The 12,119-nt window shown below is 45.4% G+C and overlaps 3 protein-coding genes across 3 annotated transcripts; 2 read left to right on the forward strand and 1 right to left on the reverse strand.

Moving 5' to 3' along the window:
- Positions 1–1,438: 1,438 nt before the first annotated feature.
- H6S33_012320 (uncharacterized protein) lies at positions 1,439–7,006 on the forward strand (the record flags this gene model as incomplete). The annotated part of the gene is made up of 9 exons (XM_044844124.1): positions 1,439–1,522; positions 1,586–1,626; positions 1,687–5,149; positions 5,200–5,620; positions 5,675–6,290; positions 6,366–6,562; positions 6,620–6,668; positions 6,726–6,863; positions 6,919–7,006. The coding sequence occupies 9 exons, from the start codon at positions 1,439–1,441 to the stop codon at positions 7,004–7,006; spliced, it is 5,097 nt and encodes a 1,698-aa protein (XP_044694969.1).
- A 1,251-nt stretch (positions 7,007–8,257) lies between these two features.
- H6S33_012321 (uncharacterized protein) lies at positions 8,258–10,296 on the reverse strand (the record flags this gene model as incomplete). The annotated part of the gene is made up of 11 exons (XM_044844125.1): positions 8,258–8,765; positions 8,865–8,963; positions 9,045–9,122; positions 9,187–9,264; positions 9,339–9,404; positions 9,474–9,581; positions 9,659–9,706; positions 9,766–9,801; positions 9,910–9,957; positions 10,073–10,120; positions 10,220–10,296. 11 exons carry the CDS (start codon positions 10,294–10,296, stop codon positions 8,258–8,260), a joined length of 1,194 nt encoding a protein of 397 aa, XP_044694970.1.
- Positions 10,297–11,088: 792 nt separating this feature from the next.
- H6S33_012322 (uncharacterized protein) lies at positions 11,089–11,571 on the forward strand (the record flags this gene model as incomplete). Its single annotated transcript, XM_044844127.1, has 2 exons — positions 11,089–11,398; positions 11,465–11,571. The coding sequence occupies 2 exons, from the start codon at positions 11,089–11,091 to the stop codon at positions 11,569–11,571; spliced, it is 417 nt and encodes a 138-aa protein (XP_044694971.1).
- Between the last annotated feature and the right edge of the window lie 548 nt (positions 11,572–12,119).

The following is a 12,119-nucleotide window of genomic DNA, read 5'->3' on the forward strand; positions in this document are numbered from 1 at the left end:
TGTCTAGTTCATTAATGCTATTTGGAAACCCTTCCTTACTTTAAGATAGCTCTTCTGGATTTAAGATTTAACCACGTACCCATAACTACATGTAGAATTGTAGATGAGGGTTTGGTATAAACCCTACATGGTACGTATTTGGTCTAGTGTGGCCGATCCAAATAACTTCCCAATCAAAACTGGCAACTTGAGGGTCGGCATCTGTCATCTATCAAAGGGTACGTCAAGCCGATCCATCTACAATAGTATCCTTGAGTTCCTAGAAATTATTTAGGAGACATGTATGTTAAACCTGACCCTGCCTTTCTTGAATGTAATCGTTAGTCTTTTGTCAGTTTAAGGTTTCCCGAGAGAGAGGGGTCGATCGAGATTAAGGTTAAATACATGTAGCCAATCAGAAATTCGGTTTAATCTACTAGTCCCAGGCTTGTTCCCGAATCCTACATAAAGTACATGTATGTACATGATAGAGTACCACTTGAAGTACAAGTGCTTTACAGCAGGTTTCATAATACTATGCCTAGGCGATTTTCTCACTCACAGTATGATTCTCGAAAGATAGCCTCTAGCTCCAGGCAATTGATCATAAGGTTACCTTTCTGGACAATCACTTGAAAATCTTAAACTCGGATTTCCTAAGCAGGATATCGTTTTAAGGTTTGAAGAATCGCACTGTATATGTGTAGAGTAAATTATAAAAGTTAGTGTCGAGCCTAGTATATATTATGAAACCTGCTTTTCCAGAACTCCGTTACAACACCAAAATTCCGTTTAAAAAGTGGCTTGCCAAACACTCATCACTTTTTGCTAACGGGATTTTGGGGAAAGCCGTTGCTTAGTGGAGTTTTGGCCCTTTAACCTTGTTGCCAAACGCGCCCTCAGAACTTTAAACCTAACCCTAGTATCGTCCTAGGTATCCGTGTTATGCGTCTAGTCTCGTACTCATGTCTACAGCCAGCTCGCTGCTCTCCGTAAGATGTGGAGTAGCTAGATACGCTCGAATTATAACTTTGTAATTCAAATACTTAATCAAAAAGACGAAATCGGCCTGCGAAGAGCGGAGAGAAGTAAAACGATGACTGTCAGTCTAGTCTCCAATCAGACTCTGTGAGAAAATGAACAATATCGGCGTTTAGTACATCATACCTTCCTAATACGGTTAGTGAGCATTTTGGCAATCGATGTGCAGAGGTCTTGTGAGATTCCAAAAATCATGAAGCTCCAGTTGTAAACACAACAAACACGTCCTCTTCGGAGTTTGCCCCTCTTCCCGTGTTACATACAGCACTTTTATCCATCACCATCCTCTCCTTAACTCCTACGGTAGCTCTATCGGTCAGCTTTCTCAGCTTTGCCCTACCTTGATCAAGCAGCCTTATTTTGTTCCATCGTCAGAAGCTCGGTTGCGGCCTGTGAGCTCAACATCTGAGCTTTTGAAATGACCGACTACAGCGCTCTCCGGGCGCAGACTATTGGGTCCACACAGGAAGAGGAAGCTGTCACTGTTAATACTAGAGCTTTGGTGCGTATCTATCCATGTATACTACATGTATTTGCTGCTCCGAAAACTGACAGTCAGATATAGATCGATAAAGTTTTAGCTAGATATTCAAGCGAAAATACAACGTATGTTACTCACCTAAAGCTGTTCTCGGCATGCTGTAGCTAACAGATATGCTTGGACAGTCTTCGAGAGCTACTCCAGAATGCCGCTGATGCAAATGCCACCTCCGTAGAAGTCCGTTATGATAGTGTCAATAGCTCATTGCAACCAAGCCATCAAGAACTTGACATCCAAGATCTCACTAAACAGAAAATGCGGCGGATGCTGGTAAAGAACAACGGTCACTCATTTAGGGAAGAAGATTGGCAACGTTTGAAAAGAATAGCAGAAGGAAATCCAGATGAAACAAAGATCGGAGCTTTCGGGGTGGGATTTTATAGTGTATTTGCCGACTGCGAGGAACCTTTCGTATCTTCTGGAAACGAAACCATGATATTTTACTGGAAAGAGAATACCCTCGTTACCCGCCGACACAAGTTGAAAGAAAGTGATCCATATACTACCTTCCTACTGGAGTACAGAGAGCCTACAGAGTTACCTGACTTGAAAGAGCTTTGTAAATTTTTCGCAACATCTCTTACATTTGTCAAACTCAACGAAATATCATTATACGTCAATGATCGGTGCCTGTTGCAATTAAAGAAGAAAACATCACCGTCGGAACCTTTGGCGATTCCCAGTTCCATAAATCCAGTTACGACTGAACGGCTTATGAAGATCGCAGCGGTAGAAACCGAGCGGCTGCAGATTGATGCAAAGTATATGAATATCACTCACCATCGGGCACCTATGGTTGATATCGCAAACGGTCTGCGTTCCATCTTTTCTCGATTTAGCGCAGCAGCTCAACCACCTAGCACATCTAAGGAAACGAGCTCCTCAAATTTAACAGAATATACACAAGCAACTATATTCTTGCGAATAGCGACCGCGACTGTGACAACCTCAGTCAGTACAGCGTTCGCTCGAGAACTCGAGAGGGCCACTAAAAAGCCTCCCCCCAAAACCACGAAAATTGCCATGCTTTCCATGTCAAAAGACGAGCTGGATGCTTCTGAGCATAAAGCGGAAATCTTTTCAAACGTCCTCCCAAGTAAAAGTGGAAAAATATTCATTGGGTTTCCCACACACCAGACCACAAGTATCAGCGCTCATATATCGGCACCTTCGGTAATTCCTACAGTCGAGCGGGAAAATATCGATTTAAATGCAAGAGTAGTCAAAGAATGGAATATTGAGATGCTGCGGATATCCGGTATCCTTTCGAGAATTATTTTTACCGATGAGATGTTGATGCTTGGCCAGAGGGCAGCCGGTCTAAAGCCGGAGAATCTGGTGAATCTCTACGATCATGCGATACACATCATGCGGCAGTTCACATTTGCCCAATCAACACCGTCTTCAGCTGTGGGGAGGTATATTGAGTCGGAATTTTGGAATTGCTCGAAGAAAGATTCCATTGAGCTTTTATCAACGAAAGGGGTTTTGTCAAGCGATAGAGTTCGAGTGGCGAGTGACGTTAACTTTTTGGAAGGAATGCCTTTGTTGCCAGAGAAGCTTGAAAAGGAAGCGTCAGTTCTTGTGGCACAACTGAAGGAAATGGGGATGTTGACGGAGATTACCATCAGCGATATCCGCCGGGAGCTCGGTGATAAGGCACTAAGTGGTGAGCAGTTGGGGTTCTTTCTAAAGTGGTTAGCAGGAAAGCGTCTCAAGGATGAGCTAGATGTTGTGGGAGTCAAAAGCTTGTTAGAAGTAGCTGTTGCGACCACAGCGGTTGCAGACTCCGAAGGCGAAAGTTTCGGGATCCCTATATCCCTCGGCGCCATCAAATTCTACATCAATGCCCAAAAACTCTCTGCCGATATCCCCGTGCCACCAGACTGTCTCCCATTCAATGTTACAAAAAACTTGACGAAGCCACAGTTAGACGCTCTTGGATGGGAAGAATTGGGAGTTACATATTGGCTGCAGTATATCTGCGTTAAAACCTCAGCACTACCTGTTGAACAAAATATACAACTTTCCGCAAAGTTTGCTCAAACTGTTCTAGCAATCATTTCGAAAGGGTGGGAGCAATTACCTCCCAATAGTAAAGAAAATATCGTCATCCTCCTCAAAGACAAAACTTGCATTCCAACCCGACAGGGTATGAAAGTTCCTCGAGAAGCCTATTTCAATACCGTCAAGTTATTTTCAGATCTACCACTGGTGGAGAGTATGCACGGCGTTAGGGACAAACTTCTTGTGGCATTGGGGGTTCGAAAAACGGTGGATCTTAAGCTCGTATTTGAGAGGTTGATGAATGGGTCGCAAGCTGGTGTTGTCAAATGGAGCCACGTCGATCTCATAAGGTACCTTACCAGTGTGAGAGAAGACATACCTAGGGAGGATATCACAAAGCTCAAAAATACAGCTATTTGTAAGGCTGAAGGTGTTGGCTCGACGGGTCTATACAAAGTTTCAGAACTCTACGAGCCCAACGATGGCTTAAGGAAGTTACAGTTGCCGATTTTACAATGGCCTGGAATCTGGAGAGAAGGAAGCCATGAAGCGAAGTTCTTGTCAAGCTTGGGTTTGAAGCGGTATCCAGGTGTACAGGAAGTTCTACAGATTGCGGGAAACAAGGAAGACGCAGCGTTGAGGGAGGCAGCCTTGTCTTATTTTATTATCAACTACCACCTGAATTCATATCATACTTTCAACACCGCCGGAGTCACCATTCCGTTTTTACCACTCAATGATAGTAAAGGAGAGAAAGGGCCCCGTCTTGTTACTCCATGGCAGTGCTTCTCGAATCCCAAGGCTGCAATCATGGGATTTGATGTCTTGAGGCAAGACCTTCAACAGCACGGATCTAAATTCGGTGTGAAACCGGATCCCGATATGAAAGATTGTGTGGATGCTCTCATCAACTCTCCGCCATCCACAACTCGTGCTGCACGAGAAAAGTTTGGATACTTTTCGACTAGATTGGCCGATATCATGCCGCATCTAGTAGAAAGATTAAGCCAAGCAAGAATCATTCCTGTACCCTTGAAAGATCGCGAGAGGATACCATCTTCGGATCTAAAGATCAAATTTATCACCCCAAGGACATGCTTTCTGGGTGGAGTAGGAAGTCAGTATTTTGAAATATTTGATTTCGTGGATTTTGGACAAGAGGCCAACTCATTTCTGTTGAAATGTGGGAGTAAACACGAACCTACCGTTGCGGAAGTAGCCTATATGATGGTTCGCGAACCACAAAGATTATACGGAGTATTCAATAGCTCTGATAAGTATCTCAGTGTACTGAGAAGCATCGCAGAGAGTTGGACGCACCTGAAAAAAGATAAAATACTCGTCAGGGAGATGAGGAGGAGCCCCTTTTTGGGGTCTTTTAGATGGCGTTCATACACGAACGAGAAATCTGACCAGATCGATTCAGCGTCTATAGACGAGGATGATTCTGGTGGTATCAGGGAATTTGTGCTTGCAAGGGTAGACGAAGTCTTGATTTCCGATGATTACGTCTTGTTTCTTCTGTTCAGGGGGGAGATCTTGGCCGCTCCTCAGGAAGATGCTTTAGAAGGGTTTTATCAGGTTCGTCAAACATCTCTCGTTTATCTTGATCTGTTACTAATATATTCTAGTCGCTGGGGGTGCAACGACTTTCGAGCAAAGTCTCAACTGACTGGAACATTGGTCACGTGAAGCCCATGCCTGAAAAGACAGAAAAATTGAGAAAGCTGGTTCTTGAAAGATCGAGGTTGTTTTTGCACAATAATACCGAAGAGGTGTTGCATGATGCGCGATGGCTCGAAAACAATTTGAGAGTGGAAATAGTGGAATCCATTAGATTGAGAAGAACCTTGAGAAATGAAGGGTCCAAGAATTTGACCCACCAGAATACTAAAACTGCTACAGTCACAATGGATACAAGGACAAAATGGTGGGTACTGTATTTGACGCCAAAGTTCGAGTATTACGATGTCTCACAGGCACTTGTGACTTTGATCCTCAGAAAGCCAAGGCCACATTCAAGCTTGCTACTGGATAGTTTGCTCCACAATGGTAAGCTCTCTGTCGAAATTGATGTGTATACAAGGCTGACTCGTTTTTCTAAAGACTTGATGACCCTAAAATCAAGAGGTTATAATGTTGACCGTATCTTGCGGGCAAAAGCCGCCGAGGCAAGAATGGCAGAAGAGCAGCGGTTGAAGCAAGCCGAGATTGAAAGGAAAGCGATTGAGGAACAAGAGAAGCGGTATCAACAATCACAAATGCAGCTACAACAGGGAGAAATTGCAAGGCAAATAGAGCAGAAGAAGGCCGAGGAAGAGAAATTGAATATGCCTGGAGCATTTGGTGAATCTCCACAGAGTAAAGCTCTTAATCCTCCGGCACACCATCATCATCATGTTCCAGAGAAGCCCAAGAATAATTTCTTTGGAAGGCTTAGCAAGCACCTGGGATTCGAGGCGAATAATGGGCAAATGGAACAAATGCAAAACTTATTAAATAATAATAGCCCACAGCAAACAGCGAAGTCTCCGGGACAACTTGAGCCAGCTCCAATTCTGGGCGAGAGCAAGCCCGATATTGGAAAAGCTACGGAGCCGCACAGGATCCAGGCCAACCTCCAGAGAGCTATCGGGGCTAGCAGGGGACATAACTCTGATAGTGTTTTCAGTCCTCCACAAACATTCGAGGTCAAAGAAGCTCCGAGTTATTGTGATAACCAGTATGAATATCTACTCAGTTTTTTCTTCTTTTTTTTTTATTATCGCGCGTGCTAATATTGACAACTATCATGTAGTTCGGGTCAAGATATCCTCTATTTTGCAGAGACACCAAATGGGATCAAAGTTTTCGTTGACCGTAAAATTGCGGACAAAGCCGCCTTTGCTCAAAAATACGTCAAGGAGATGAATGAGTTCTCAAACGTGTTAAAGGATCTTTCTGGAATTTTCGGGCTATCCATTACTACACTACATATCTTTTATGACGAAGTTGGTGAGTTCTAAACTCAACCCCTGACTCAAAAACGGTTTACTGACATACAACGTTTAGGAAACACCATTGCCTTCAACACTAACGGCTCACTGTTTTGCAACCTAAGGTATTACTTCTATGCTATCATAAAACATTCAGCTACATTTTCTAACTTGATTCTTAGATTCTATCTACAACTTCATGCTAAAGATGTTACAATGGGGGATTCATCTCAAGCACTTATCTACTGGTTCGTTGTGCTTTGTCACGAGTTGGCGCATAACCTTGTCCAAGTTCACGATGAGAAACATTCTTTTTACACGTGTGTGCCCTGCCCGCCTCTATTTTTTAAGAGTTTTCTAATAATTGTTCAATAGTGAGACATTTGTCCAAGAGTACTTTGTAAAAATCATGACCAAGCTGAAGAGCATTCCTGGTGCCAAACCATGGGACATCAACATTTGATCATAGAGGACGTACAATAGACATAGAGTCAGACTTCTCCCCTCTCTCTCGGCCCTACTTGTACCTTGATTGGTACCTGAAGATGAGCGGGACCGCTTTTCTTTTCTTGTCTTTGTTTTCATATTTTTTTTTGACGGGGTATCTTGCATGGTGTTTTCAAACTTCCATGAGGCGTTCCTTTCTCATTGCGTTTCTGTGGGTTTCAACATATACATCTATTTACGTATAGATTCATTTGCAAATTTGGTTGGGAATTTCTTTCGGTGCATGAATGTAGTTTCATCATATATTATCACAGGCCGGATCTAAGGGATGTTTTTTTTTTCTTCTCTATTGCTTTTTTCTAGATGTTACGTGAAGATTTGAATGTAGTAATTACATGCACTAGGTACTTGAGACGCTGTTTTTTAATGAGCTTCATGATACAGTATATCCTCTACTTCATTCTCGGTGCCTGATCAAGCCTATCGGAAAGCTTGTGATCTATCCATAAGTTAACATCTAGAACGGTAGCGGGTGTAGTACTAAGATCCTGTGCCGAGTCTATGTGCCTTATACCCAGAACCTAAGCCTGAAAATCAATGCTACGTACAAGGCTGGTGTATAAATCACGGATCAGGAACCATTACCAGGGCTGGTCTCGTACACCTCTCCACGAAAGCTTGGTGCGAGGATAGACACTGTTTAGACAATTTCCGCTGTAGCCGGTACAGACAGTCCAACATAGAACTCAAATAATCTCAACCTTTCATATGTATGTAGAAGTGCTCGTCGGAAATGATATAAAAGCCATTTCATCAATAACGAGTTCCAGAAAAATGACCTTGATGAACAGGCCCGGTCCAGAAAGGCTTTAAATGAATTCCTAAATTCACTGCAGGTGTGCAGTGCGAGGAATCGAAGTTTACATGTACATGCATGAATAAATATATAGACACTAGAACTTTGGAAGAGAAACTATGATATTACGTTCTGGATGCTATTCACATTCACTGGATCGAGGCAAGTAAAGATAAGCTGAATTTGAAGGAAAACGATTCTTGTTATTTCCTTCAACAAAAACGGATGGACGGACGGCCAAAAGCGTCCACTAACTAAAACAAAAAAAATGAAACAAGAAATTAGAAAAGAAACGAAAGATACTCCACCACTCACACAAACGCAGCCTTTGCGTTACCTGCACACACAGACACAGAGAGAGACACCCGGCGACAGCAGAAGCAGCAGAGGAGCCGAGAGACATACAGCTCTCTAGATGGGCTGGACATAAATGTACCAATGCCCATCCTCTACCCACCCCACCGGGCACCTCATCACCATCCCGCTGTTAATCTGACGGCACCTCTCAGCGCGAACAAGGCCTACCAGGGTAGCCCTGTTCACCTTCTTGCGGCTGACGCCATCCTGGCGCAGAAGCACTTCGCGAAGGTAATCGAGGTGAAGGCCACCCTGGACATGCTCGAACTCGAGGGACCCCACGGTCCAGACGTTCCATTCGGCGGAGGCCGCGGGAGGCGGGATGCTGCGCCCTTGGCGGAGCTGCTTGGTTTCCGGCCGCTTGGCAATGTGCTCTTCGCAGATGAGATGCCAGGTGTTGCCGTTCTCGGCTTTGCGGATGGTTTGTAAGGTGGTGAAGATGGAGGCGGTGGGGATGGAGGCGGCGGGCATGGGTGCCATCGGTGCCATTGGTGCAACGGGGGCGGGTCCGGGGGCGGGAAGACCAGCAGGGATAGCGGATCTAGCTTCTGGTGCACCGGCACTATATATGGAGTTAGAGACTGGAATGGCAACCATGGGAGACGATAAAGAGGTCGCTAGAAAAGGACAGATATTATCAAGGACCAAGGAAGAAACGTACTTCTGAGCTACACCTCTGCGGCGGGCGGCCTGGCTGGAACCATTGCTTCCATGCACATTGCTGTCCGGGAAGGTTAGACCTCCTCCTCTAACGTGGGCTCTGCAGATCAGGGTGTCAGCTCTATATTTCAAGCAGGGAGATATATCTTCTCCTAGACATGTGGGAGATGTTTAAACTTACCCTTGCGCCTGGTTCCAAATACGGGCCATGTCCTCGGCATTAGAATGTCCCCTAACAGCTCTTCCAGCTAGCTCGAATCTATAACAATGTTAGTTATTCGACAGGCTCAGATAATACTGGCCCGGAGGTTAAGAGAACTTACGCTTGATTGTTATGGCCTCTTTGGGCAGCAGTTGCACTGGTACTAGCAGTGTTATTGTTATTTCCAGCGCGAGTCGGGCTGCAAGAGGAATCATCAGTTGGGCTCAAATAATAATGGAGATATATATATCCTGGGGGCTGGGGAGAACATACTCTTGGTTCCAAATACGGGAATGGCCATCGGCAACACTGCTAGCAGCTCTTCCAGCAGGGTCAAAACTGTAGAAATGTTAGTCAAGCAGCCAATACTGGGAGACCTATGACCCTGAAGGCCAAGAAAAAACTTACTTAAAAGTACTATAACCACCGGCACGAACAGGAGCCTCGGGAGCAATGTTTCCATCGGCACGAACACCCATGGGAGCCTCGGGGGCAATGTTTCCACCTCGAGTCATGCTACAGAAGTGTTAGTTAATGGGGCTCCAGATGATGTTATACTAGGAGATGTTTCATGGAGGGAGTGAAAAACTTACAGTGCATCGCTCCACTGGCCATGAGCAAATCTTTGGCGTTCGGCGGAACTGTTGTAGCCGTTAGTGCGGGATTTTAACAGAGAACCACTGGGAAGATAAGGCCTTACATAGCTTCTTGGGCTTGGGTACGACGACCGACAGCACTGGCAGTAGAGTGTGAGTTGAGTTTTTTTCTTCTTTTTTTTTTTTTTTTTTTTTTTTTCAAGATATCGCTGGCCTAGGCTAGGCACGAAGGAAGGGGAAAAACATACAACATTTCTTCAGGACCACTATCAGTCTTGAAGTATCTTTCGTCTTGACTAAAAAAAACCAAAAATACATTAGTTGGCTGAGTCTCCAAAAATATTTTCTGGGATATTTTTTTTTTGCTTGAAGCCAGCAAGGGAGAGATAGAGGGAGGAAGGGAAGACCTACTCGACATCACCGCCATTATCTGCTGTGTGAGGGCGGACATTTGTTGGGCTGGTGGTTCGAAGCAAAATTTGTAAGTTGAACTTCTTCAAATAACAGTGGATAGATGGCTACGAAAAAAGGTGAGTAGAAATTGAATGCGAAACTTACAGATCTTCGTCTTCCTGCACGAAGGGATTATTACTGCCGGTAGGCTGTCTGTTATCATCGTCGTCGTTCCCGTCCATCTTGGGAAAGTAGCTGAAGTTCTTGTCAGTTCCAGACGTTAATAGGAAAGAAAGTATCTACGGTAACAAGAAAAACCATACCTTAAGAATAGTTTGATTGCTTTTCGTCTGTATAACAGTAGGTGTGTGAATCGTCGACGTTGTGGTGTTGTACAATGAAGAAGAAAAATGTATGAAGAAGTGGAAGATGGAGGAAAGGAAAAAAAAAAAAAAAAAGGTGAAAGAGTCGTGCGGTGGTAGGTGATCTTATCACCCAACGTCTGCAATTTCAATGCGGTGCGCCAACTTCTAAAGCACTCGTGCCCTCTTGCTTCTTCTGGTGGTCCCCGATTAAAAGCCCGGAAATGGTCGACGTCGGTGAATGGAACAAGAGCCCAGAAAAATCGGAGCAGCGCTCGGAGCGGACGCTGCGATGCGCTTTCTATAGATGCAACGGCGCTCCTTCTTGTTTTGCTTCTGACTTTTTTTACACGGCTTTTTGAATGGGAGGGAGTCTTTAAGATATGGGGGAATGGGTGGTATCGATATATCTTGTATCTGAGGAGGGGGTTGGGGGGGGGGGTAGGGGTGTGACCTCTGTACGGTGTATACAGCGTTGGGCTCTGTGTTCGTTTTTTCTCTCTTGCTCCTTCTCTTGACACTCGTGACCCTTCTTCTTCTTGATCTCTCCCTCTCATCCTTCTTCCTCCCCCTCGAGTCCACTCGTCCCTCGAATCTTCCAGTCTCGTCGCAGCACAAAAGACACATATACTTCACCTACTCACCTTCTCTTACCCCGCGCCCTCCTCTCACATGTCTTGTCTCCCCTTCTTCGTCTTACATACCACGATACACCACATTTCGTTCACCACGTGCACATCAGTCTACAAGCTCTCCCTCCCCGAGGAAACTGCTCCCTTCGCACCTCGCTGGCCCAGCTTAGCCACCAACAGTGATAAGATTGCAATTGAGCCACAACAGAAAGTATCTACAGAGCCATCCACCACGCCACACAATGCACAAACCCACTTTTCACGTCTTGTCTTCTCGTTGCACCGCTGCGATCATGGGCCATCACTCGATGAGGTTGCAAATAATAGGCTTGAGACAAGGATCAGTGAAGGTTGGTTACACACGGTTACGTCAGGAGGAGCTAGGCCACTTTTAGTTTTTAAATATTTAGATTTAGTGTTTTTGTTTACGCTCCCGCCCGCGGCCCGCTCTTCTGTTCTTTTCGGCAGTAGAATTAAGTGCATGCGCCGCCGAGCCTTTCCCGCCAGACAGACTCGTCGTTAACTGTACGCGATGGTGAAGGGGGGCCGGAAGAGGGCCCGCGATGCATGCTGTGGGGCGCTGTGGTATTTCCTTAATTCTCTGCCACGAGGTATCTGTGGTGGTGGGGGATGGGGGTACGGAGCTGGGCTGGGGGTTTGCGCCGCGTAAAGAACGGCTTGGAGTCGGCGCTGGGCGTGGGCGTGGGCGCCGCAGGGGTAGATGTGCAATTGTTTCTTTTCACTGGGAGGAGCTGCAGGTACGAGCTGAGAATGGGCGAGGAAGGCGTTGCCACCATAGAGCTACATCACAAGTACATGGGGAAAAGCTTTCGGCTCCCTGCTGCCGTAGAGAATGAACAAACTGCTACATTTTCTCTGATCGAGTGAGATTCCATAATATAACGCCACTTTCCCGCGGGGGGGGGGGGGGGGGGGGCTAGCAACATCGGGCATACTATCATACTCAAACCTAGCCTTATAATACCTGCGTTCTACACACTAATTCTCTTCTTCGCTTCAGACGAGATATACACCCAGCCCGGCCGGGTGTGCTGCTGATTCAATCAGGAC

Source organism: Morchella sextelata, assembly GCF_020137385.1.
Source record: "Morchella sextelata strain SCLS chromosome Unknown scls_8, whole genome shotgun sequence".
NCBI lineage: Eukaryota > Fungi > Ascomycota > Pezizomycetes > Pezizales > Morchellaceae > Morchella > Morchella sextelata.